Genomic DNA, 27082 nt, shown 5'->3' with positions numbered 1-27082 from the left:
ATTTATTGCACAATATCAATACTTTTGGGCCGCTTTCTACAGCAGAGTAGCCCTAAAAGGGGGTTTACTACTGTGGTGTCAATGCAAATGGACATTTTAGTTCTGTTTTTTTTTGTTTTAAAGACTGATTTCGGTTTTTTTTGGTAGCGCCTAGCTTGGCTCTCCGCCAGCCTGGCCTCTGGGGACCACGCCAATTGCTTTGGGCGGAAAAGGCCACGCACGGTAAGCCTGGGGTGTTAGACTTCACACAATTTGACGTCCCACCCGTGTGATTGTCGCGCTAGTGCGCAAAAAGTGAGCAAATTAGCAGGTCGTCTTCCTAAGCGACCCTTAGACATTTGGGTTATCGCAATATTGTCAACACAAGTTTTGCCTGCACGTGCTTAAGAAATGAATGGACTTTAAAAAATATGAATGTAAAATGTTAGTGTAAAAGTGCCTGATTAAAAATACGTACATTTTTTGACGTATGCGCTATTAAATCTGCTGCACTATCGTTTCTGCGTCGTGTTTGTCCGTGTTTGTAAGAGTATCTTGTTTTTTTTTTGCATTATGGTCCCAAAAGAAGAAAATTGGGTGTTGTAAGTTCAGCCAAAGAATGGCAATTACTATGGAAATGAAGCTTAAGATCGTTAAAAAAAAAAAAAACGGAAACTAGGGGGGAGAGATGCCTATGCACATTATTAAAGAGATGCTTGGGTTCCCGACTAAAGTTAAATTGTCGTACAAAAAACGGCTGGCTGGCCGCCAAAAGGCGATTTAAAAAGAAGTCATGAATCAGGTGGCGCGTATGTTTAACGGATGGTCCCTAAACGCAGCACGTGTTGGAAAAGTCGGCTATTTTGGTTTCAATCATTCTGTATTTGACTTATTTTTACGTCAACTTTAACGACGGAACTCGCTGGCGACTCCCTAGATTAGCGCGTTTGGGCCCAAAAACTCCCCGTCCAATCGAAAAGCGTAAATAACGTGATACTTCCCCACCCGGACGGTTGGCGTACCGCCAGCAAAAAGGGCCTTTTTGTTATTTTTGTACCTTTCCACAAAGGGAAGCCTATAAAAAAAAAAAACTAAAAAAAACCCTTAAAAACGCACCCTGTCAACGGGAACCAAAGCGGCAAGCTCGGCGGAAACTGGGGGGGCTTTGGTGAGCCAAGGCGGCTCGGCTCGTCCGGGAGGAGCGGCGGCTCGTCAAACGGCGACGTGCCGCCGGAATCGTCGGCGCGAGGCTTCCGAGGAGAGAGGGCTTATTTATGCAAACAGGCGTACGGGCGCGCACAGTAGGAATCCAGACAAGCCTTGTAAACAAACACACACCCACACTAAAAAGCACACAGGGGAGGCGATGTGAGAAGCAGACTGTGAAAACTGGAGTCGGCGTGCCCGGGCAACACACACACACACACACACACACACATGAACACACACACATATACACACACACATATACGCAAACGCCGCGAGAGAGAAAGGAAGGAAGGAAAAGTAGGAGCGCTTTCCCATTTCAATTCGCAACAGCTGGTGTCGAATTAACACATTTACCAGCGTGCATTTGGAACAGATTAAAATTGCTTGTGTGGCGTGTGACTGTCTGCGCGTGCGTTTTAGAAAAAAAAAAAAAAACATTTTATGTGTGGCAGCAGATGAGGGCCAAAACAAGAGCGCATTTGTGTGTGTGTGTGGGAGCGCCTGCGTATTAACGGGACGGATCAGGCCGGGAGAAATGGCAGCGGGGTGGTGCGTGAAAAGGGGGTGGGGTGAGGGGTGGGGGGGGGGGGGGGGGTGCGAGAGCCACGGTGGCGGCGGCGGCGCTCTTGCCGACAGCTTTAGCTGCTGCCCTGGGCCGTCTCTCTAAGCCCTGTTTAGGAGGCTTTGGAGCTCAAATAGAAATAATCCCCCACTCAGACACACACACACACACACACACACACACACACATGAACACACACACATGCACACACATACACACATACACACGCACACGCCCGAGATAGAAAAACGTTGTGCACGCGCCAACCCAGACAAACAAGTGCGCACGCAGTCACGGCAACGAGCGACGACGGCGCCTCGACACGAAAGCCAGCGGCGCCGTTGGCCGCCGCCTACGCTCGCCGGCGGGGAGGGAAGGCAAAAGGGAAGGGAAAATTCATCCGCGTACGCCGAGGCTCGTTTCCGGCGCCACGGCGCCGTGACAAACACTTTGCGAGCTAAGGCTTGAAGGCGGAGGGGAGGGGAGGGAGGGGAGGGAGGGTATGAGCTAGGGGTGGGGGGAGTAAATAGGAGAGGGGGGAGAGGAGGCTAACAAATTAATAGGAGCTGGGGATATATAGAGCGGTGGGAGGAGGCGGAAGACGACGACGACGAGAGAGCAATTCATTCCCGTTTTATCCCCCGTGCGCTCTCGGGAGAAAAAGCCAGAGAGCGGCGCGTGTTTGCTCAAGACGGGCGGAGGAGAGAGAACGGAGGGGAAGGAAAAGGGAGGAGGCGGGGGAGGAGGAGGGGGAGGAGGAGGGGGAGGCAAAGAGAGGGGAAGAGAGGGAGGAGGAGGGGCCGCCCGGGCGCCTTTTGTGCCGCCGAGGAGACGGAAAATCGCAAATTAGGCGCACCAGCACCGACAAAAGGCGCTCGCCGCCGCCGAAGGGAACCCGACGCCCAGAGACAGCCAGCCGCGACGCGTTGGAACTTGGCGTCCAATCCCATTTGACTTGGGGGGGCTGGCAGAAAACACCATTTTGGGACATACCCTAGTCATTTCATATTTGATGTCATTCCAGAGTCACTTCCATTTATATTTTAGACTCTGGTTTTAAGAAAAAAATACGTTGAAAAACGATGCGCCCGATTTTCGGATTCTTAAAAAGGACCATCGTCGTCAACGGAGGCAAACAGGGGGCGGAGTCTTCTCCGTCACTCGAAGAAGAAACGGACGGAGAGGTTAAGGAGGGGAGGGGAAGGAAGGGGGCGCGTGGGGGAGGGCCTTTTGAGAGACGTTGACCCCGTAATTGACCTGCGTCTCGGCCGACATCGCCGCGGCGACGAGCGCAGCCGCCGCGGCTAATCACTTAGTAACCCCGACCTGTCAATCACGCCGTCGGCTCCGCGTGAAAAGAGGCCGGGGGACGGGGGGCAGGGGGGGGGGGAGCTTTGCCGGCAAAAGACGGCGAGGGGGCGGACGGCGAGAAGTAATAACCGGGCCGAGGTTATCATTTACTGGAGCGCACGCCGTCGACCCCCCTCCCCCTCCTCAGGGCCCCCCCCGCGCGAACCCTCGCCTGACAAAGCCCCGGCTTTGAGAAAGCCAATAAAATGCGGCGCGCACGCGCGTAATCTGGCCGGGCTAAGAGGCGCTGATAAGTGAGAGCGAGAGGCGGAGAAAAAAAAGAGCGGCGGCGCCGGCGAGCGACGCCAAAACGCAAATACGACAAGAGCGAGCGTGGCGGCGCTGGCTGGATGGCTGGCTTACCTGTTGATGAGCGGGAAGATTGACACCAGCAGGTAAACAGACGGATAGCACTTGAGCGGCTTGATCTCCTCAGCCAGGGAAACCTGGAGGGCGCAGAAAAAGAAGAAAATCAATTAAATAATCAGACTCTCGCAAGGTGATTTCGCTCCCAACAATAAGCGGTTCAAATCAAATTCCAATGGACATTTCGTCCCCCGGACATTTCGTCCCCCGGACATTTCGTCCCCCAGACATTTCGTCCCCCGGATATTTCGTCCCCGGACATTTTGCACAGCGCTAACAGCCACATTAATGCAAAAAGCAGGAGTGTAAACAAGATTGTCCCTCAAAATGACCGGAAATGATCCAAAAATTTGACCAAAAAGTGGAAATGATCCAAAAATTTGACCCAAAAGTGACAGAAAATGGCGTCCAAATTTTACATAATGAGTGGCCTCCAAGGAAAATGCAACATGAATCCTATCCCAGCATACTTTGTGGCCACAGTCATGTCACATCATTTTTTGGCCTAATTTAACATCCCCAAATGTGGTTGACCCTGAAAATCAATAGTTAGGTTGACACCCGCGTAAAAACAGAAAAAATCCTGCTATCCGTACATTCCTATGAGCTTATGTGCAGCCAAAAGAAAATTGCCTCTTGCTTTTTACACTAGACGAAGCGGCAAAAAACGCCCCAGGCTCGGCGGTCCCATTTTGCGGGTCCTCCGCCGACATAGAAGAGCGCAGCCCCCGAATTGGGGCACGGCTTTAGTTTCCGACACGGATTTTCCCAGACTGCCTGCGCGGGTGTGCGTGCGTGCGTGCGAAAGATGGCGGCATTGAATGGCGGCATTTCAATTGACCCACAAATTCGGTGGTTTGAAAAGTGGGACGGCAGGCAGCCCTTGTTAAGGGAATAACGCAAAGTCTGGATTAGTGAGTGACGTTCAAATCTTTTGCTCTCGCCGCCAAACAAAAGCCGTCCTTTCCGCAATCAAAGTTAACGACACATTTTTGTCATTTTTTTCTGTGACGTCCGCCGCTATTTGCCCTTGGGCTTTTCCCACGTAAAGATGGCAAAAGAGTTTTCGGTGACGGAAGATGGTGGTTCCCAGCGGGGCTTGATTTGCGATGCGTTTGCGAAAATCCGAGCACGGCCGCAATGTTTGGACACCCTTCATCTACTTTTCCGCGGGTTCTCCCGCGTGAAAGCCACACCCGAGGAATGCGAGGGGAGGGATGGTAGAAAGCTGAGATTGCCTTGTGAACTTTAACACCAGACCATCACTTCTTCCTCCAAGTGCGGCGTTTTTTGTTTTAAATGAGAGAAATATTTTATGTAAAAGCATTTTTTTTTACAAAAATGGATTAAAAGAACTGGAGTTTTTTATAGATGTGAAACAACGTTTATTTTAGCTTTTTTTTAATATATTTTTAGATTTCATAAAATGATTTTTGAGCAAAAAACTGAAACATAGATTAAAAATGACAATTATTGATTTAAAAGGGGGAAAATCAGGAAACGTAATATACATCTATACTTTTCATTTTAATTTGATCCTAAAACAGAAAGTTGCCACTCGGATTTATTTTCCCGGACCGCAAAAAAATGATGCAGCGGGCCAGATTTGGCCCCCGGGCCGCCAATTTGACACACATGCGCATAAAGTATGAGTCCAATAGGAAAGAAAAGAAAGGCTAAGCTACAGTTAGCATCACACTTGGGTAGAACTCTAGGCTTAAAAATAAACAACAATCTGTTGGCGGTCAGAATAAACAAATTAAAGTAGCCAAAAGTCGGACAAAAAATGGGGGGCCACTCGGTGGGGAAATCCGAAAATCCTCTTTAGACGTACGGACAACGTGCCAGAAAGGTTTTTTCCCTCCCCTCTCCGTCGGAAAGTCTTTGAAAGGCGATCCGGCGCGATCCGGAGCGACCCGGCCGGCCGGGCGCGGAAAAGGAAAGGAAAGCCATTGTTTGGTCTTTTCTAAACACAAACACACAAAGGACGTCAGCGGCGGGCGGCGTTGACGTGCGCCACCGTGTACCACCGCCGCCGAGCGCCCGGGCCAACAACAAAGGCCAATTAAAATCTCATAAAATATTAACGCGGCGATAATATGCAATATCCACAGCGTTATGGGGAGAAGCGGCGCCTCCAATTAAAGCCGATTGGAAGGGGACGACTGAAATATCTAGCGGACGGGCCGGGGACGGCGAGGGTGGGGAGGAGAGGGGGTATTTGGCGGGCGGGTGGGCGGCATAGGCGGTGGCGGAGGGCTTTTACAAGCTGTTATCTAATTCCCGGGAGAGGAGGACTCGCTGGCGCGTCCGGAAAGAGGCTGAGAAGCGAGGCCCCCGGATCGATTTTCTGCGCTCTGCTCGTCAAAGCCTCCCCCCTCGTCCCCTCCTCCCCCCTCTTCCCCGCAGGCTGAGGCGCAGCAGTCCAGCCGGAGCAAAGCACAACCTCCCTCCCTCTTAACCTCCCCCATCCGTCCTCCCTCTTCTACCTCCCTCATTCTTCCTGCTTACACTCGCAAACACGCAGCCGGTGTCAGGAGGCAGGCCCCCCAGCTCTGGCCTCTACCCCCTACACGCTGGAAATTAATTAGTCACTCCAAAGACCCCCAGGGAAGGGGGCGGGGGGTTGATGCGGACCGGACGAAAAATTTGGGTGAAAATCGTGACCATACCTAAAGTGGTGTTTTATATCAGAGATTTTTGAGGGGGATTTCTTAGGAGGTAGGTTTCTTTGTTAATGGGGTTCGAACCCAAATTTCCATGGGAGTCCCATTTCTCTGGGGGTCTTTTTTGGAGGGTTCAATCATCTTAGTGGTTTTTGGAAGGATTCACATGGGTTTTAGGACCCTTAGAATCTCTCCCGTGAGGTTCTCGGAAATTTCTAAATTTCTGTAAAAATTGATAAAGCTCCACATAAGTTGGGGACCAAAAAATGATTACATTTTTTCTTTTCCCCTGCAAAAAAATACCATATTTTGCTGTAGTCTTGTCAACAGAGTAGCAATTAAATCCCTACATCCACATCTGGACATAAACTTTTTATTTTTTATCTTTTTTCCTGGTTCTAATTCTATTAATGTACCATTGTTGTAATTGAATGGAAAAATAAGAGGAAGCTGGCGGCAATGTGGGCCAAAGTTTTTGCAGACGCCGCCGCCGTCGCCTCATTTTGTCTGCGCGCCTGTTTTCGCAGCTGCGCTCTCCAAGGTCGACGTTCAATGTCAAACGTGTCCGGCGACGGGGACAAAAGGGACTCTGGCGGGCGGGCGGGCTGGCTGGCTCGTTCGGGAAAAACAACAACGGCGGCGGCGGTGGCGAGAAAATGGAAATTGGCCAAGCGCGGAAACAATCAAAGCACACAGCTGAGCGAGCACTAACGCTGATTATATACTAGCCGCGGGGCCCGTGCCCGCAAAAGATGCGTCTCGTCAAAAAGCCAAAAGCGCCGGCTTTGCCGTTCGGACGGACCCAACGTCAACGTGTCTCGCTAAAGACAGAGTATTAGCCACGTGCTCCAAAAAAATTGTCCTTTTTGAAGAATGGGATTTGTGTGGAAAGGATTGGGGTTAAAGAATGGATTTTGGAGTATTAATGGGAGTATTGGATGTCCAATCTATTAGGCTGGGACGGTTGGCAGGGAGAAGAGTGGCAAATATTTCACTTGAGTTTTGGACGATGATGCAACATTAGATTAGAATTAGTTACTGTGAAATAATAATGATAAACATGAATTATAATGGCAATCAGGTAAAAAAAAATGCCAATTGGTTTTAATATGGACGACTTTTTTGTGGACAAAATGAGATTTTCTTAATATAAAAAAGAAGTGGCAAATTGGATAGAATATTTATATATGTTTTAATTTTTATAAATGGATTAAAAGAACTGTATTAAAATTCCTGAATATTCAGTTTTTTATAGATCTAAAACAATGTTTATTTTAGCCTTTTTATATATGCTTTTAGAGTGTACAAAATGATTTTGGAACTAAAAACACAGAATTTAAAAACTACAATTATTGATTTAAAAGGTTTAAAATCAGTCAATTTAATATACATCTATACTCTTCATTTTAATTTGATCCTAAAACACAAAATCAGCACTCATGATTTACTTTCCCGGACCACACAAAATGAGGCGGCGGGCCATATTTGGCCCCCGGGCCGCCACTTCGGCACATGTGCACTAAAGTCAATTGGGCTTAACAGCATATTGATTCATATCGATATATTGCTTGAATCGAGAGCCAACACATAGCAGATGTGGTCTACTACAAGATTAGTATTATTATTGGGGCTGACTGAAGGGGGGGGGGGGGGGGGGGCATTGGCCCCCCGGGGCCACCATGGCGGATACGCCCACGAGCGGATCCAATATGGGACGCTAACGACGCTTTAAATGAGCCGATACCGGATGGCGAATCGGGAAGTTTCTCCTTTCCGTGCAGTTTTTTTTTTGCGCAGATGAAAAAAGGCAAGGCCAAAAAAAAATGTTTACGGGGGGGAATTTTTTTTTTTTTAGAAAAAAATGAGGCAGCCTCAGGGCACGGCGTTCAGGGGCGGTGACGCGCTTCCATTTGCTTGGCCGCTCCAGGCAAAGTCGACGCGGATCACGGTGCAAACTCTCGGGGAAGATAACGAGGACGACACACACACATCGGCAAGGACGCTTGTTTGCTTGGACCGATTTTTACGCCACCCGTGTGTGTGCGTGTCTGTGACTTAAATGCTCAATACCCAAAGACAAATGGGTGGACGAAGCGGACGCGTGATGGACGGCCCGGATTACGGGGCGGTCCTGGCTAATTTTGCGCCCCGGGGCGGACAGCTCCTCACACATACACGCGCAATGTACAAAGACGAGAATATATTATTTACGTTTATCAAATGCACGCTTATATACAAACATTGGTCTTCTCTGCCGTGTTTTCCGGACTATGAATTCCACTTTTTTATCGTTTTCTAGGATTCGTCTATTGGACTCTTACTTTAATGTCTAATGTCTGTTTTTTGTTAAAAAACTGCTTCCAGAAAAGGCAACTTTTACTACAATGGGACTTTTTGCCATTTATTGTGAATTATTTGGCTATTACGACTTATTTGCAGTAAAGTATTAGCAAAAAAAAAAACATGTTTTGACCTGATAGAAGAGCTAAAAAATATGCTAGTGCACATTTAAATGACAAAATATTTAAAATAATTAACCTCATTCAAATTCAACGCAGATATTTTAAATTGACTTTTGGCATTAAATGATCTACCAGATGATTAGATTCAACCTAAAATTTGACTTTTCTAGACTTCTCTGATGCATAATCGACTATATTTTAAGACATTTGTTACAGTGAGAAAAAAACAGTATTGTCCCATTTTATTTCAATTTCCAAACACTATGGGGGCGGCTATACCCCCAGTTTACACCCCTAAACTGACGCGCAAATGAGGCAAAAGTGTCTAGACGACAGCTAATATAGTTGAAAAAAACCTGGGGAGTGATTTACTGCGCCCCTAAATAGATTGCGCCTTGGGTAGTTGCCCACATTGCCCGTAGCCAAAACCGGCCGTGTCCCAGATAATGGCCGGCCGGGTACGTCACGACTAGAACGGGAAGGCAAAGGACGGCGACCCCAATGGCTTCCCGTCGTCGTTGGACGGACGAGTGAGCGGGCGAGGCACGCCACAGGCCCGCCGCCGTGTTGGCGAGCGCGATCGGCGAGGCTGTTGTTGTTGTTGTTTTAAAGCGTCGCGGCGCGTGCATAAATTCTCATCAATATTCATGCGCATGAACCTGGCGCGCTGGTTTATTCATGCCGGCTCGCTCGTACAAAAGTGACAGAGGAGGAAGGAAAGAGCGAGGGGGGAAGGGAAAGAAATGAGAAAGCCCACCATAGGAGGGGTTGGCTTAGCTAGCTTGCCTACGTGTGTGCGCCACAACGTGTGTGTGTGTGCGCTTCAGCAAGTGTGTGTGCGCTTCGATGTGTGTGAGCTCGTGTTTGCCAAAGAGGGGGAGGTGGCGCTTTGAGAGACAAAAAAACACCGCCGACTTATTTGCACTCTACCCGGCCGGCCTGGCATGTGCGTGGTTGACACGCATTGACACACATGCCGAGGGTTACGCCAGTTCAGCCTGCAGTAATTACAACTGCCACTTAGGGGCAGCATTTACATAACCTTAACCCTAACCTGCCCTGCCCCACGCCCCGTTCCAGAGAATGCGAGGAGGAGGAGGAGGAGGAAGGGCCGGCCCAGCCGGGCTAGCCAGAATGACGGGCGATGTCAATAAGGCCCAATTTGGCCGAGAGACGAGGTGTGCTAATTAGTCGATGGTGGAGGCGCTAATTTAATCCGTAGTGGGATTAGTCGGAGGGGTTAATCTGCGTTTTTTTTTATACGTTGGGTGGAATTGGGAAAAATTTGAGTTGGTTGACGAGCTAACAATTTGGTTTTGAATTCCGGACGGGAAAATACGCTTGTCGGGAAGTGTGTTTGATATTAATTTGTGGTGCATGCAGATTAACGTTGAGATAAAGCGATCGGAAATCAAAGCATTTAAGAGGATCGGAATTAAAATAGCGGGGAGCCATTTTCGATTGGGCTTTAAAAATGTATTGATTAACTTTAATTTTCACGTATATTAACACGGCTTCCTGGCTGCAAGAGATTTACGTACAGGTGACAAAATAATCCATAATCTGTTGGTTTTTATAGGTTTCCAGTAAAACTAAATAATGAAATTCTACAAATTTTCCATAATTCCATAATATTTTCATCATTTGTGGTGGGCCGATAAAAGTTCAGCAGAGGGACCAGCCTTGGCCCGCCAGCCTTCAGTTGGACACCTATTTTTTTAAATGGACTATTTGAGTGCCATTGATACAGAATGGCAACATGCAAAAATTAGGAAAATGTCTGGCTTTTACAGGCATTTAAAAAATGGAGCCATGTTAAAACTCCTGGAGGGCAAAAAAAAATATTGGGGATGAACTCCGCCCCTTCCATTTTGTGTTGCTGAATAAATGTGGGAAATGGCGACTTTTACATGCACTGTGAAATGCGGTTAGAGCGTCGATACGAGCCCACTGCTTGAAAAAAAAAAAAGCCTGGCAATTCTTTCCGCCGCTCCGTTTATGTCAAATAGCGGCGCCACGGAAAATGGACAAAGGTTGCCTTTTACGGGCGCCGGCTGGAAAGCTTCTCCAGAGCCAATCCTTTCCGCGTGGCTGACAAATGGCGAGGGGGGTGTCCAAACTGTGGCCCGGGGGCCAGGGGCCGGCCCTATGAGGTTTTGTATTAATGGTAATGTCTCTAAATGATTGGAAAGTTATGTCAATTCATTGGTGGATAAATGAAAAAGTCGAAAATCTATGAAAATATTTTGCCCCGCCCCCTCGCCATCCCACTTTGCCATTTGAGCGAGGTCAAAAGACGCCTCCGACACCCTCGGATTCAAACGCAGTCCGCATTTACGAAGCGTACGTGCAAAAGAGCCGGCTATGTTAGGCCGGTCGAGAGGTCAAATGGCTCCCCGCTGTTTTTTTGAAAGCGGCACGGCGTGACCGCCAGAGTTAATCCGCCGCGCGCTCCGTTTGGCACGTTCGCCCAGGCGGCGGCGGTCAAACGGGTCGTTCGTTACCTTTCGTCGCTCTCGCTCCGGGTTGAACGTTCCCAGCCACGACTGCATCTGTAGGGGGGAGGACACAAAATGGAGGAGAGCGTTCAGTTTAAATGCTACGCCGTAAAAAAAACGAGTCAGCCACGACGACGGATTCAATTCCGGCGCGCCATTACGTCTCGGCGCCCCCGAGAAATGCCACACGGGTGTCAAAATAAATCGGAAAATGCCAGTGTTCTTTGGTAAACGACATTAGAATAGATCTCGATTTTGGGGACGAATGGTTATATTGTGGGGCTCGCAGTTCCGGGGTCGAGGGTTCGAACCCAGATCGATCATTCGTGGGAAGAGTTTGCATGTGGGTTTGTGGAATTTATCTGGGTACTCCGGTATCTTGCCACATCCAAAAAAATATGCATGGTAAGCTAATTGACAACTCTAAATTGCCCCTAGCTATGATTGGTTGTTCTTTGTCGGCTCGTGCACTGTGATTGGCTGGCCACAGTAAACATGGGAAGTTAATTTGGATATAACACAATGCTTAAACCAGATCAACATGCGCTTTTCAGTGATAGATGGACGTTTTTCTCCTTTTTAGTGAGCCAAATTGGGTAAAATCTTGTGTATCGAAATAGCTTTGTTTGAATCGTACGAGGGAAGGAAAAAAATACATTTGAAAGGGCTTTTTTGGGACTCGGAATCGGCGGATCCTGGAAACGGGGTGTCTCGCACTCCCTCGCCAAACTATGTGATGGAGAGACGCTTTTAGCGCGGACGGAAAATTCTCCGTCCGACTCTGGCGCTATAAAAGGGGGCCGGCGTGGAGGCCAAATCCAACGCTCGTTAAAGCCTTCGCGAAGAGGACGGATGGACGTGGAAGGAGGGAGGAAGGGGGAGAGAGGGGGAGGGACGGGAGGGAGGGAGGGAGGGAGCGCTTCCCAGCCCGCCGGCATCCAAACGGGAAATGATCGGCATCCGCGCTCGCGACGTGACGCCGGGAAAAGGGGAATCTTTGAAGACGTATTAAAGGCAGCCGGCGAAGGGGGGCCGTGGCGGCGGCGGGTGGGGGGCGGAGCCCAAAAAAATTGGAGCAAACGCGGCAGACGGCTTCCTCCGGAGAGAATGTGGGAATACTTTTCCTTTTGTCTCCTCTCTGGGGGGAAAGGCAGGGAAATGTCAACACGCGCACGTGCGCGTGTGTCCCACCGACACATGAGGGGGATTTGTAACGCTAGGACAGAGTTGAGTTGGGGGGGGGAGGGGGTTGCTCGTCACAAGTTTTACGTAACGCCAGCCTTGAAAAACGCAGGAAGTTCCGTCGGGCTATTTATTAACGGCGCGTCGCCATGGTTTCTCGCCACCTCCGCCGCCGTAGTGGTGGCAAAGGCGAGTGCGTCCAGCGTGTGCTGGCGGGGCGGCCCCCCCTCCCACTGCCGTCCAAGCCGCTATCCGTCAGAATCAACAAACGGCGCCCGCCTGACCTTTGCCGCAATTTCTCTTAAGCGACGCCGCGGAGAGGCGAGCGCTCGGGAAGATTAAGTGTCGAGATGTGATGGAGGGACGGCGCGGGCACGGACAAATCGCGTCCGTAAACAATGGGAGCGCACCGTAGGACCACCCTGTCGGGCCCCATAATGGCTCCCCTCTGGCTGATTCCGACCCACGTTTTCACATGCAAGTGTGAGTCGTATTAAAAGTAGCACATGTGGTGTTCCCGAAGAATAGTGGTGAAAAGAGGGAATACATGCATGAAAGGGTAAAAGGTTGTCAAATTCAAGGCCCGGGGGCCGTATATGGCCCGTGGCACGTTTTTGTGCGGCCCGGGTGACTCCGAGTTTGTCATCATGCAAAGAAGGAAATATTAAAGGGTAAATTGCCTAATGTATTGTTTTGATGGACACATATTTTATGTGAATTGGAAAATTTGGGTTGTCAGTTGATTTTGTGTCACTTTTTTTACATTTTAGGGTCAAATTTGGGATCATTTGTATTCATTTTCAGGGGTTTTGCTTCTTGTTAGTTTGTCAGTTTCTGCTGATTTAGGGTCATTTCCAAGTTTCTTGGTTTATGGAGCATTTTAAGGTTCTTAATTCACTCATTGGCGGCCATTGAAAAGGCCCCTTCGATGGGCGGGGCCTAAAAAAAACAATTGCAAATGGAGCAAAGTGCACAGAACTCACAAACATCAGGTTTTGCACTAAAAAAAATCTGAAAAAAACAAATTCTGTACCTACATTATGGACGACCTACAAAGCGCCCATCGCCTAACAAGGCCACTTTCCGGCTCGCAGACCATACGTTGGACAACCTTTTTAATTGGCCAGTCAGCGTTATACATATACACAGAGCAGCATAGATTTTGCAGCAATCTAACAAAGTGGCGTTCAAAATAATCCTTCCTTATGGCCACATGGCAGGCAAAAAAAAAAGAGAGAGAGAGAGAGAGAAGCGATCACCTGTCTCGCCCTCTCGTATCTCTAAGCCTTCATTTTTTTTTTTGCTCTCCCGTCTCGCTTCACCTGTCTCGCTCGCCCTTCACTCCGCCGTTTTGCATCCTCTATCACATTTATGAAGAGCTGCGCCTTTATCTCCCCCTCCGCTACAGGCTGTCTCACTTGAAAGAATCTCCCAAAGCTTTGAAAGCCGGGGAAAGGTAGGTGGCGCTTGCGAGCGGGGGAGGGAGGGAGGGAGAGTTAGGCGGGGGAGGGATGGGGGAGTCGAGGCAACGGCGGCGACGGCGCGGGCTGGACCGAGACGTTTTCGCAAAGCGAGATTGCGGGAGATAATTAGCGCGTAGCTCATTAGTCTTCGCCGTCCGCCTCGACGCGGCGCCTTTAAAGAAATAAACACCGAAGGGCTGCGTGAGGCGCCAAATTCCACGTCATTTACGATTGGTCCGCGTTGTGCGTAGCCACGTCCAGACTAAAAGCCTTTTGAGATTCGCTTTTTTTTTCTTTCCCAGTTCATTTATCTTGTTTGACCTCTAATGTAACGTGGCCACCCGTCCCCGCGTTTTCGTTAGCGCCCGGCGGGTGCGTACGTATTTGCGTGGCGCTAATGATGTATGGTAACATCGTTAGGGATGTATGGGCGAATTGACGTTAGTCATGTTGCGAGATGGGTTTTATCGTTGGAAAATTGGCGAGTTTTTGATGTTTTTTTTTCGTTAAGGTGACGTCGTTGGCTTGTTGAGTTAGCATCTTGGCGGCTAGGCGGTTGTGTTATTTATTTACGTTCTTTTCTTTTGTGTTTGTAGCGCCAGGAATATGAATGTACGGACAGTTTTTATTGGACGGTTGGGAACACTTTTCGGAGGACATAAGCGGAATGGTTATTCTCCAGCGTGTGCCTAACTTCAACGTGATTGGCTATCTCCTGCCCGGGTAACCGTCAATCAAAGGTCTGCACAGACGGACAACAGTTCAACAGAAATAAAGTATTGCCTTGTATTTGTATTTTTTTTTTTTTGTACCAGGTTTGTTTCTGCTGGCGGGCATTTCAAATCGATACGCCGTGAAAGAGTTTGTCGGACAATTAGACAACTTTTTATCATCCTTTTTCTATTTTTGGTCCGCCTTCTTTACAATCGACATAAAGCCGCCTTGGTAAACAAATGCGTGGCGACTACGTTTTTTAAGACGAATTAAAAATAAATATGAGTTCTGTTTCAGGAACCAAAAGTCTGGAGAGGTTTTTTTTAGGGGATTAGTCCTGCATCTCAAGCCCTTCACACTAATAAATGCGTAAAAATATCTTTTTTTTTTGCAGAAAATGACATAATTATCCATACTATGGACATTTTTGGACCCCTAACTTGATTATCAATGTAAGAAATGTATTATTTTTTTCTCTAACGACTATTTATACCTCCCAATTACAAATATAGTTCTCAAAAGTACTATCAAATAATGTCAAAAAATGAAAAAGGTAATTTTACATGCAGTAATTATTATTTTTTGGCTTTTTGGGACAACGAAACCAGCAAATAAAACGATGGCAAAAAACACAAAGTAACGTTGCCCCCGGCAACGCATTTAGAAGAAAAAAAAGTGAACTTTGTTGAAAATCCGCTGCAATTGAGCTTAGAGTAAAGCCTTGAAAAGGTTGAAAATGGGCAAAAATCCCATTTGATTGAATGGGCCGCCACAAAGAGCCCAGCAATGGTCGCTTAGAAATTCCCACTAAAGAGAAATCCGAAAACCTCGTGTCCCCCAACGCGCCACTGGGCTTCGTGCCGTCATATTGCGGGAATGTCAGCCATGTGGACCTTGCGGAATGCCGCCTACGGGCTTTTCCGCCGCGCCCTGGAAAGGAAAAGGAAGGAGGCGGCCTCCTCCGAGCTGAGCGAGACGCATCGATCCATTCAAAAGCGCCTGCTTGGTTCGCCGCGCAATCGTTTTTTTTTCTTCTCTTTTTTTCTAAATAAAACGTTGGAGGAGCCCGTATGTGAACAAAAGGCTGAAAGACGGGAACGTGGCTTGTTCGCTGGATATTGTGCGCTAAAGAGGGAAGAAAATCAAAGGCATTTCAAAGACTCGCCGCCGCCAATCATCTACCGTTCGATGCGTGCTTTGGCGTCTTGTTTCGTGGAAACTTCAGTCACACACGCCACAAAATGTTCGCATTCAACGCCAGTCAGAACTTTCAAATCCTGACCTAATGTTTTTTGCTCAGTCAAAAACGAGATTTATGTTTCAAACTATTCATCATAGAAACTTGGTCAGACATTTAAAGTACGGCCCGGGGGACTAAAGTGGCCCGTAAGGGGGTCTGATTTGGCCTGTGGGGTTGATCTGCCTTGTAGTTTTGACATAAGGAATTAAAAGCTTTCATTTTTAGTAAAAATGGTGCTGCAAAACCAGAAGTTTGTGAGTTGTGTGTGCACTATGACACTTTGCTCCATTTTTGATTGGTTCGTTGGTTAAAATGATCCCTTTTATGACAGCCAATGAGGTCATTGAGCCTTAAAATAACCCCAAAAACGACAAAAAGTCACATGTAAATGCCCAAAAATCATCAAAAAAAACATGAAGTCCCTCAAAATCAATGATAAATAATCCAAATTTTATGGGGAGTGACGTATAGGTACCCTAAAATTATGCTAATAAAAATTAGATGTCCAATTCAATTCAACTGGTGGCGGATGCTCCCATTTCAGCACCATGGATAGCGCCAAATGACATTTGTCAAATTGGAAAGTACATTTTTTTTAAGACGAAAATTAACTAGTCCGGCCCATGTGACCATCTCGTTAAAATTAATGTGGCCCACCAACAGAACAACACCGTTAAGAATATTACAAATATTAATATCCAAAGAAATACTTCTAATACTTCTTATACGTGTACCGAGAAAATTCACAATAAGGAGAATGAACCTGGTCGATAAGCATTTTACAAGCTAAAATGAAAGTGTAAAAAAAAAATTGATTTTAAAAATAAAAGCCAGGGTAAAGGTTCATTGGCGAGTGCTGCCGAGACGGCAAACTTGGACGGACACAAAAAAAAAGGAAAAAAAGCCTGCGGGCAGGTCAGACGAACCTGTCGGATGAGCCGACCGAGGCAAATGATTCCAAATGTCAGTTATTTATAGGCGGACGTCCGCTCGGCTAAGTGCCGGCGTTTGCTGGCTCGCTCACTCGGGCGCGCTTCCGCCGCGCGGCCTCGTCTTTCGACGCGCTTCGGAAAAGGTCAGCGAGTACGCGGGCGTATGCGGCCTGACCGGCGCCGCCACTTACCCGCTTATTTGCCACGCAGATGATTCTGGCGTAGCAACAGCTCATCAGCAGGATGAGGGTGAACAGAGGCACGTACCATCTGCCGGAAGAGAGAAAAAAACAAAGGGGGGGAAATGTGAACGGAGAAAAGCCACCAACAGCAAGGGTGTACAAACTTTTTTTTGTTTTTTTACATAAAAAAAAGGGCTGCTTACATATATATATATATAAATACATATACATATATATACATACATATACATACATATATATACATACATATACATACATGTATATATATGCATACATGTATACATATACATACATATACATACCTGTATACATAGACATACTTATATACATAAGTACATATACATAAATGTATACCTATACATACATACATATACATAAATGTATACATATACATACATATATACATACATACATACATACATATACATACACATACATACATACACATACATATACATAAACCCAAATTTATTCGGAACCTTGGCCAAGTTTGAGAAGCAAAATTACTATTCATACCTTTTCAAAGTTGCAAAAGCCCAAGAAGGCGCAGTATTTTGATATTAATGAAACATGATGGCATTTGCATAAGAATTCCTTGACAATCTCAAAACCATTTTTGGGGAGCAGACGGAATAGGAAAATTACGTTTTTTGGTTTTCTTTTGATCCGTACACATAAAAATGAAATGAAAATCACCATCTTTTTTTTATTTTTTAACCAAATTCCAATCCAGTTTGATTCCATTTCGCCATCTGACCCACAATAGCTTTTCCCAGGTCGCCATTTATCATGAAGTAGTCATTTCAAGCACTTTCCAAACTAAAAAATATCATTAGCATTGAATTTTGAAGACTTTCAAGTACCTGACCGACTGACCAATCACACACCACTTATCCGTCATTCACAAGGCTGCTTAATTAAGGTCGCCTACGCCGCTTATTTTGTTTTTTTGCAGGTTTTTTTGCATTTTTTTTAAGGCAGGCGAAACCCGACGTGCAAAAAAGACAAAGGCGACAATCAAAGGGAGGAAAGACCATGTCGACCATTTCTGACCGGATGAAAGGAAGCGAAGGGGGGGAAGGACGGCGGCGGCGATGGTGGCGGTGGCGTGCAACAACGGCTTTGTCGGAATGGCAGCTTTTACGTTACGCAAGCTCTCGGGAGGCGGCGCGAGCTCGGAGGTGTTTCAACCTCTCGCTGTAATCACAAAACGGGGCCTTTGTCTGGCTTTGATAGGCAGCTTGGCGGACGGCGCTCGTCTGCCCTGCCAAAAAAAAAAAAGAAAAAAAGAAAAAATACAGCCCACGGCGCCGGCTGAACATTTTCCGCGGATGACGAGTGACGCTATAAACTAGGCCTGTCGCGATAACGCTTTTTAGCGGGCGATATATTGTCGGCTGAATTATTGCCTGGATAGGATAATATTAGAAAAAAACACCAATGTTATAGCAATATGAAAGGGAGATTTTCAAATAGGCAGCTTAGTTCTCGACCAATTAGAGGCTAACGTTAGCTAAATTCATTTATTTCCAATTATATTTTTCACAATTGGTGTCATTTGAAAGCGCTCTTATTTTGGAATTTAACAGAATCTCTGTATTCTTAGAACATGGCATGCTTTATTTTGAAATGTTCAATGGAGGTGCCTAAAAAGTACTAAAAACAATGTGGATTTGTCTTTTATTTTTAAATTATGTAATTTTTATTTAATTTTAATTTATTCTATTACAATTGCTGTAAACCGGGTGATTTTTCAAGTTGAAAGGGTTATATTTTAACCATAAAAATTGCATTTTGGAAAAAGTATTGCTTCAAAACAAGGTTAAAGTGTTTTACCATTAGCCTATAGTAATGCTAACACCATAGAATGTTTAATTAATCTAGATGTATTTTCATATTTGTTCAAATGTTATCACTATCCTCCATTCCGAAAAAAAAATTCCAGTCTCATATCCGATCTATCGGTAAAGTTTTTAATAAGCAGCCGATAAATCGCAGGCGGTTAAATTGGCGACCTCTATTTTGATTTATGGCGAGATGAATTGATGGATGGCGTAAAGGCGACAGGGTTACTATAAACGTTTACGGTGAATTCCTCGAAGTTGCTGTTCAATGCGCCGGAACGTCCGCGCTCCGAATGCGGCTGGCCGACCTTGAGCGGGAACCTTTTGCGGCCGGGAATAAAGAAGGGCCCGCCGTTAAACTGTCGCCGTGGTGAAAGTGGCCCAAAACGCCGCCGCTGTTTTGTCTCGGACATTTTTAACGTCCTCACGGACGTTCCGCGAGTGAACGTAAAAAGTCTGCGCTGGGATGGAATGTCTTTTGGCAATGTTCTTGCTAAGCGTGGAAGTCACCAAAAATCAGAAAAGGACAGCGTTCTAAAGAAGGTTGTCCAAACCTTGGCGCGGGGGCCAAGCAGGGCCCGCTGGCCACATTTACTGGCCCGCAAAAAGGAAAATAAGGAAAATATCATGAAATATGTGTCGCCCAATGGTAAAATGGTTAATTTGACTGACTTTGGCATGGGACAAGAAGCTTAAATTCACTCTACATTTGCTAGCACTTCTTTGCTTCAACAGTAGGTGGCGCTAGAGATCATTAGCTTGAGAATCATGTCTTTAAATCGGAGGAAAGTGCATAATTTTTGTATTTTTTAACGTCGGAGAAAAAGTATGGTAAAAACGTCAAGAAAAACATCGCCGAAAAGGTAAACAACGTCCGTCTCTTCGGCGTTCAAAACGAAAAACTGACATTGGAACAAAGTTGGCATCGACGGAGGGCCTCGGAATAGTCTTCGGCGCTATTTTCGCAGCGGGGGACGCCGTGGCTTCGTGTGCGTTCCCTCTAGTCGGCTTGGAAACATCAATAAACAAAGAACAGCCTCTTTTGAAAAAGCCGCTTGTGTACGGGCGTGCACGCGGGTTCAATAATGCCACGGGACAATGATGAAAGCGTTTCAAGGGTGGAGGTGGTGGTGGTGGTGGTAGGGTGGTGGTGGGGGGGCCCACGGGGGTAGGGGGGCGTCGTGGGACCTACGCCAGCGTCACCTCCTGTGATTTAATAACCCGCTCTCCGGAATAAACAGCGTCCAATTACGGTGGCGCGCGTCCCATTAATGACGGAGGGACGGGGTGGGCGGATGGCGGGGAGCTGGGATGGGAGGGGGTGGCATTTTTAACGCTACCGAGCGAAGGGAGGGGGGCTGAAGAGGGGGCGGCGAGGAGGAGAGAATGACGGGCGGCGGCTACAAAGTGCTCTAATTAGCATGATAATGATCTGCCATTAGAGCGCCGCTCTACAGCTGCGCCGTACCCGGAGTCGGAGCGAGCCGGGGAAGGGAAAAGAAGCACGTGGCGAGGAGGCTGGGGGGGGTGGGAAGAAAGGGTAATGGTGGTGGTGGTGATGGAGGGGATGGAATATCGGGGCGACCGGTAGGATGGCGGGTCGGGGAAAGAAAGCAGAGAAATTAGAAAGCGGTGCTAGGTGATTAAAAATAGAGCGTGGCGGCGGCGGCGGCGTAAAGGGGCTGACGGGAGATGAATGTCTAAAAAAAGACGGATAACGCAGAGGAGACTTGGCGGGAAGGACTATGGCGAGCAAAAGAGGAGGGGGAGGAGGAAAAAGAGAGAGAGAAAGAGAGAGAGGAGCTTGAAAGTTGGAGAAAAATCTTCACAGGCACGCGTGCAGATTGAATCCCTCCGCCTCCACCGCCGCGTGGTGTTGGCGTCCGCCCCGCCAGGCCCGCCGGGCCCCGCCCCCCCTCGCCTCCATCGCCCCCCTCGCCATCTAGCCCGTCCCTCCCTCTGAAGTGAAGGACGCGGTGCGGATGAAAGGAGCCTTAATGGAAGCGCTCAGCGGAAGATGAGAGTGCAGCAGGGACCCGTCGTTCCTGGTTAGCGTTCCACCGAGGCGACTCAACTTTGACCCGCCGCGCCGCCGGAGATGGCCATCTAACCTGTTCAAGCGCTCGCGCAAACTAAGGCCGTCTGAGGTTAGCTTTCTTTTGGTCCTCACTCAAAGACAATGGACCCTTTCTTTGTTTCTGGAAGGAAATTTTTGATGTCGCCTATCTGGGAAACATCGATTTTCTCAGCCAATTTCCACATTAGTTGACGTACTGCTAAGCAAAGACTGTGATGCTAACCCAAGGGTGGGCAAACTTTTGGGCCCAGGGGGCCACATTGACTTAAAAAAATTGGACGGATGGGCCGGGTCAGCACAAGATACGATACATATAAAAAAGTGCATCCGTTAACAGTACATATGAAACATTAACAGAATAAAAGGACTAAAGTATTAACATACTCATCACTCATCATTGAAGTAAAAAGTATAAAGTTCAAAGTCAAGTAAAAAGGAATGTATTAAAAAATATTGAAATGTATTTTTTTTTTTTTAAAAGATGGAAGGTTGCTTTAAAAAGGTTGTTCCCAAAATGAGAGCATATCTAAAAATGTTTCTTGGAAAAAATCTTAACATGGATGGAATAAATCAAGTCCCTTTTCAACACTACGAAGACATCCGCTAACGTGGCGCTATTTCTAGCCGCTTTGCGTAAGCGCAATTTGCCGGTTGGGCTGATACGGACATTAGCCGGAACATTAGCGTCTCGCGACCTGGTCGCCAGTCCGCCACATTAGCGCCTCGCATTTACGTGTGAATGCGCCACGTATATGCGCTTCCAGGACGTAATACGCCGGAAAATCGGCGGGTGACGTGACCGTGACGGGAACGTGTTGTGCGACTTTTTGTGGGAAGAGACGACAAAGATTGTTTTCATCTGTCCATTTTTTGCCTTTTTCCTTTAAATGGTGAATAAATGCACATGTTCAACGCGAATTCCCTGTCTGGATTTGCCATTTTATGAACACGGGCGTCTATAAAGATGCTCGGTTTGTTACGATGACCGTAATTCTGTTCAATTCAAAAAGGGGGGGAAAGTAGGATTGTAAAAGTGATTAGCGCGTGACTTCAGTATTTTAGGGTGACTAATCAGTCAGTTGCTATTCCAAAACTAGTTGTTTACTTTTTGTATGGCAAAAAAATGTATTGGAATCTGTATTGGGAGGGCAAATAAGGTTTCAATAGATTCAATGATGCCTTTCATAATAAAAATAACAATAATAACAATAATAATAATGGGACATAGGCCCTGTAGTCATCATCAACAACAAAAGCCTACTTGTCATCACACCCAGAAACTGTGTATGACAAAATTGGTAGTACTTCTCCTTAAGATGCGTTTACTTGGCAAAATACCTAAAAGAGTGATAGTTACGGACTCGTTATTTGGCATTATTTTTAATTTTAACTCATAATTTGGCATAATTTTTAATTTTAACTCATAATTTGGCTTTAGTCCAATTTTTCATAGCCATCAACTAATCGCAAATGTCCATCTTTTAATTCAATCATCCCCACACAACCCAAAAAGGCCGCAAATTCACGCACCAAAGGGTTTAACATTGACGCCTCCCCAGGGGTCAAGCCTGTCGACTCGGCCATGACCTTTGGAAATCGGGCGCCTCGTCGGCCCGCCACCTCGGCGTGCCTGGACGGGCGCTGATGAAGATACACGGCCGGGAACGAGGGGCCATCCGTTTCTCTTAGGCTCATCTCCCATCCTATCCTCCGCCCACCTTCCCTCCCCCGCCTCCCCTGCCTCCCCCTCCGTCTGAGTTATGCCCCTCTCTCTCTCCCCCTCACGCTTTCCATCTTTCTAATTTTCACCTTTAATGCGGCAACCTTTCGCCCGGCCGACCGACCGGCCATCCGCCGGCGGCGGCCCGGCGCGCATTTTAACGCGGGTGCTTCCTCCTTGACGGGCGCTGCCTTGGCCTCTAATCTCTCATCTGGTTTGATGTAATTAGAGCTAATGATGATTCCCTGATCCTCTGAGCGCCTCGTCCCCCTGGGCCACAACAGCGAGGAAAACTAGAAAGAGCCGGGGAGCGCACAAGCGCTGATAAAAGAGACACGGGCTCGTTTAGCGCCGCTGATAGCGTGTCGCGGGCGGGCGTGCACGTCAATGCGTGTGTGTGTGCCTCGTCTATGTGTGTGTTTGTGAGTGTGCCTTGCTAGGCGGCGGCATTGTGTGCGCTTATTTGTTTAGAAAGATTGATTCCCTGCTGATGCCGCGAGCGGCAACGCAATTACCTTGCCTCGCAGCGGAGAGCTGGCGTGTGTGTGTGCACGTACGCGCGTGCGCGTATGGAAACGTCGGAGGTTGATTGGCGGCGCGCTCACGGACTTAGGGGCCGGCTGCGAAAAAAGCGTCAAGCGGGAATAATCCTTCACAGCCTTGCCGAGCGCTTAAAGGGCAGCCCGACTAAAATGACACGCTGCTTCTCTGGGCTTTATTTCAATGTTTTTCTGGATTTAAGTCGCGCCGGCTCCAGAATGTGCAATGAGCGGGGAAAACGACGCATACCAGTCGGATGCTCGACATAGGTCGGGATGGATGGGCGCTATTTGGAGATTTTAGCAGAAATAAAGGCTAACAGAATGGTAAAGCGAGAATAGAAGGCAACAATATTTGCGATAAAAAACTAAACATATATAGGTATTTATGTACATATACATATACATGTACATATATGTATACATATATATGGTATGTATATAGTTATGTATACATCTATATGTATAAGAATATAGTTATGTATACATCTATATGTATATGTATATAGTTATGTATACATATATATATATATATATATATATATATATATATATATATATATATATATATATATATATATATATATATATATATATATATATATATATATATATATATATATGTATATAGTTATGTATACATATGTATACATATATGTATATAGTTATGTATGCATATGTATACATATGTCTATATGTATATAGTTATGTATACATATATATGTATATAGTTATGTATACATATATATGTATATAGTTATGTATACATATATATGTATATAGTTATGTATATGTATAAAGTTATGTATATATATATATCTAGCCATGTGATCTTGGCCCTTGCAGTCAAAATGGCAGCCAATGAGTTCATACTAAAAATGCGTTTAAAAGAAAAAAATCAATCTTTCTTGCCTATTGCGATCCTTTGTGTAACATCCAAAAGTGGACGCATTTCAAGTCGGCATTTCCAGCTTTCGATTTTTCTGAAAACGGCCCTCAGAGTAAAATGTTTGGAAACCCCTAGCGCGCGCCAAACGGTGCATTTCCAGTCCCGTGGTAAAATGGAATGCGGGGAGTGGAAAAAAAGGGGAAAAACGCAAGTCAGAAGAAACAAAAAAATATATACCAAGACTTTTTAGCCTCACGCTGAGGGGAGAGGAAAATAACCCCCGGGCTCCCCTCAGTACGCAAGCCTTTACATTTTCCCGCTGAGACCCTCCACCCCTACGGTAAGCTTTGATGGCGGCGCCGAAAGGGTCTACTTACATCCCAAATCTCCAGGCTACGTGATCGTCTGTGATCCAGCTGGAGGAAGAGAGAGAAAAAGAGAGAGTTAGAAAAAAAGAGAGAGGGAAAGGGGGGTTTACGGAGAAACGAGAGCGGAAGGGAGGCTCGTGACTGCGGATGGCGTGGGGGGGATGGCGAAGGAGGGGATGGGGGGAGGCCAAAACGCTGCGCAGCTGTAGCTATTAATAAGCCAAGAGTGGAAAAAGAGCGCGGCGAGCCTGGAAATGAAGGCTCGGTCCCAATTTTCATTTGGCGTCCGGCTCTCTTCGGCCCCCGCCGTCGCCGCCGTCGTCGCGTGGTCTTTTCCCTCAGCCCCTTAACGACTCTCCAAACAAACAATGATGGCTCTCGGGCTGGCCCGAGGAGCGGGCGTTTCCAAATGTTTAAAGATGAGCTGATAATTGGCCATTTTTATCCAAAAGAGGAGGGAAGGAGGGATGGGATGGAGGGAGAAAGGGGGGGGGGAGCCCGGCGAGAGCCAGAAGGAGGTCAAAGCAACGTGGCGGCGAGATGACGGGCGTTTTGAGACTCACCACCAAGCTCCCGCTGGGCCGTAGTGACCTTTGAGAAGCGGCAAGGAGGACATGACCAAGGGCGCCCCCCACGCCATCGCATGGTAAAACCTGATTTGGAGGAAAAACATAAACAAAAACAAAAGGGTTTTATTGCCAGGAACGTTATTTCTAGGTGGTGAAAAAGTTGATTAGCAAAGCAATTGCTCATCTTTTATATCAATTGTTTTCATGTGATCTTGATAATTGTCTTAAATTCAACTTAAGTCAAGATTGATACTTTCAAATAGAAAAATTTGTGAAGTTAAAACATATATATTCATGCTACATATACTATTGCTTGTATTTAGCCAGGATTGGGAAAATATTTCAGAGGAAAAAATGTACTACATCCATTATGTTTTAATTGCCTATTAACAGCAGGATTAAGCAAAAAAAAAATTCGGGACAATTTTTAACAATAAAAAAATAACATGCCTGACTGAATTATGTTTTAATTGCATGTTATTAGCAACATTAGGAAGGGAAAATTCAAACAATGCACAAAAACTAAAAAATATGACACACTGATTGATTAAAAAAAAAACATAAACCCATATTAGCACCCAATTTTCAAAAGGTCTTTGTTTTGAAAAAAAATTCAAGACTGAAATTCTGCAGTTAACATTCCAGCCAATAAGATTCCTTCAATTTCAACCCTCAACAACATCTAAAATTTCTACGCTATTAAGACCGTAAAGAAAGACACTTGTGACTAAGGACAAGGAGGTAGAATTTTCTAATCAAAAAAGAAGCCCACAAGAACGTTTGACACATTAATCCATCATGGCCGTTGGTGCGGGATCACGTGAAAACTATAATCTGGAAGCAATCTGGGGAAAAGATGTGAATATGTCACGCACGTGGAAAAGCCAGGGCGTCCCTCGCCAAGCCGTATCTCCACTCTAGTGACCGGATGTTGAAAAGTGATTGTTTTCTGGCTTCTGTGGAACTAAACCTTAAATGGTATTTACCGTATTTTCTCACATATAAGCCGCATCCACATATAAGCCATCCCTGCGGTCCTAATCAACACGCGTGCACTAACGCGCTCTTTTTCCATTTGACTGCATTTGCCGCCTCTGCAGCCGTCTGATGGACACCAGTGCGAATATGTGGGAGGCGATGGCATAAAAAAAAAAAAAAAAAAAAAGTGCCGGCTGGTGGTTTAAATAGACGGGGCGGCGAGTGTGGGTGACGGACGCCACGTTTTGGCAGCCGGCACCGGAGATAAAGATCTGAAATTCAGACAAAAGTGGAAACCATGAGACGGCCTTCTAACAGGCCCTTTGTTTTTGTGGGGTTGCTTTGTTGAAAGTTTGGCGAAAGTCGGCAAAAACGGTTAGCATAGCCGTGACTGCAGATCTGGACTTTTTTTGCAGAAAAGTTGTGATTTTTTTTTTAGGTAATTGTGTCGGCGTCTGGTGGGAGGAAATATGGATGACGCCATAATGGCCGTGACGACTAGAAGTGTGTGAAAAGAGTGAAGAGGAGGCAAGAAAAGTATTTTGGCCCCTGGGGGAGATGACTTTGAAAGGGAAATCTTGTTATTTTTTTTGTTTGTTTTTGATTTTTTTTTTTGAAAGAGGAGTCCTAGAATTTTTTCTGACACACCTTTTAGAAAATGCCGGCGGGACAGCAACAACGGCTTTTAGCACGAGGCGGGAGGAACTAGTGTCTGATGTTATACTTCACACCACTGTCTTGGTATTGAATTTTTTTTTTGGACAAGAATGATTTCAGGGAGTGTCGGGAATTTTTTTTAGAAAATGTTAACTTAATGTATGGGTAAACTGAGCTTTGAGATTGGCCACAGGTACAGTAAGATTGGCAAATATTGTGGCATTGTCTTGAAAACTTTTATGTGGGAAATGGACAGGATTCTGAGAGTTAAATAATCGTATATAAAATGGGATTGGAAACTATTAACCAGGCATTACTGTAATTGCTTTTTGTTTGGCTAAGCTAGCAGTTTTCTTTTTAAGGAAGATAATGTGAAAAAAGGGATGGAGAAAAAGCAAATGTAGTCACAAACAGTCATACTAGGGTCTTGTCTAAAGTCTTAAAAAATCAGAAGAATAAAGTATAGCAACATTTTCTTGCTTATTTTACATAAGTATGTGAACTGAAAGTTGCTTGGTTTCACCTGCTGAGTAAAATATGGACGAAACGGTGGATGAGTGGTTAGTGTGTTGGCCTCGCAGTGTGGGGATCTGGGTTCAAATCCAGGTTTGCATG

General features: G+C 46.3%; 1 protein-coding gene across 1 annotated transcript in view; it reads right to left on the bottom strand.

Annotated features, from left to right (window-relative positions):
* Positions 1–27082, bottom strand: part of LOC144203973 (cyclic AMP receptor 4) — a 59414-nt gene that overhangs the window by 14597 nt on the left and 17735 nt on the right. The window contains 5 exon segments of the mRNA XM_077727623.1: positions 3464–3546; positions 11099–11146; positions 16815–16893; positions 24273–24311; positions 24827–24916. Coding sequence (XP_077583749.1) covers positions 3464–3546; positions 11099–11146; positions 16815–16893; positions 24273–24311; positions 24827–24916 — 339 coding nt within the window.

The sequence above is a fragment of the Stigmatopora nigra genome, chromosome 11 (genome assembly GCF_051989575.1).
Source record: "Stigmatopora nigra isolate UIUO_SnigA chromosome 11, RoL_Snig_1.1, whole genome shotgun sequence".
NCBI lineage: Eukaryota > Metazoa > Chordata > Actinopteri > Syngnathiformes > Syngnathidae > Stigmatopora > Stigmatopora nigra.
This window is presented reverse-complemented; position numbering and strand designations above follow the sequence as displayed.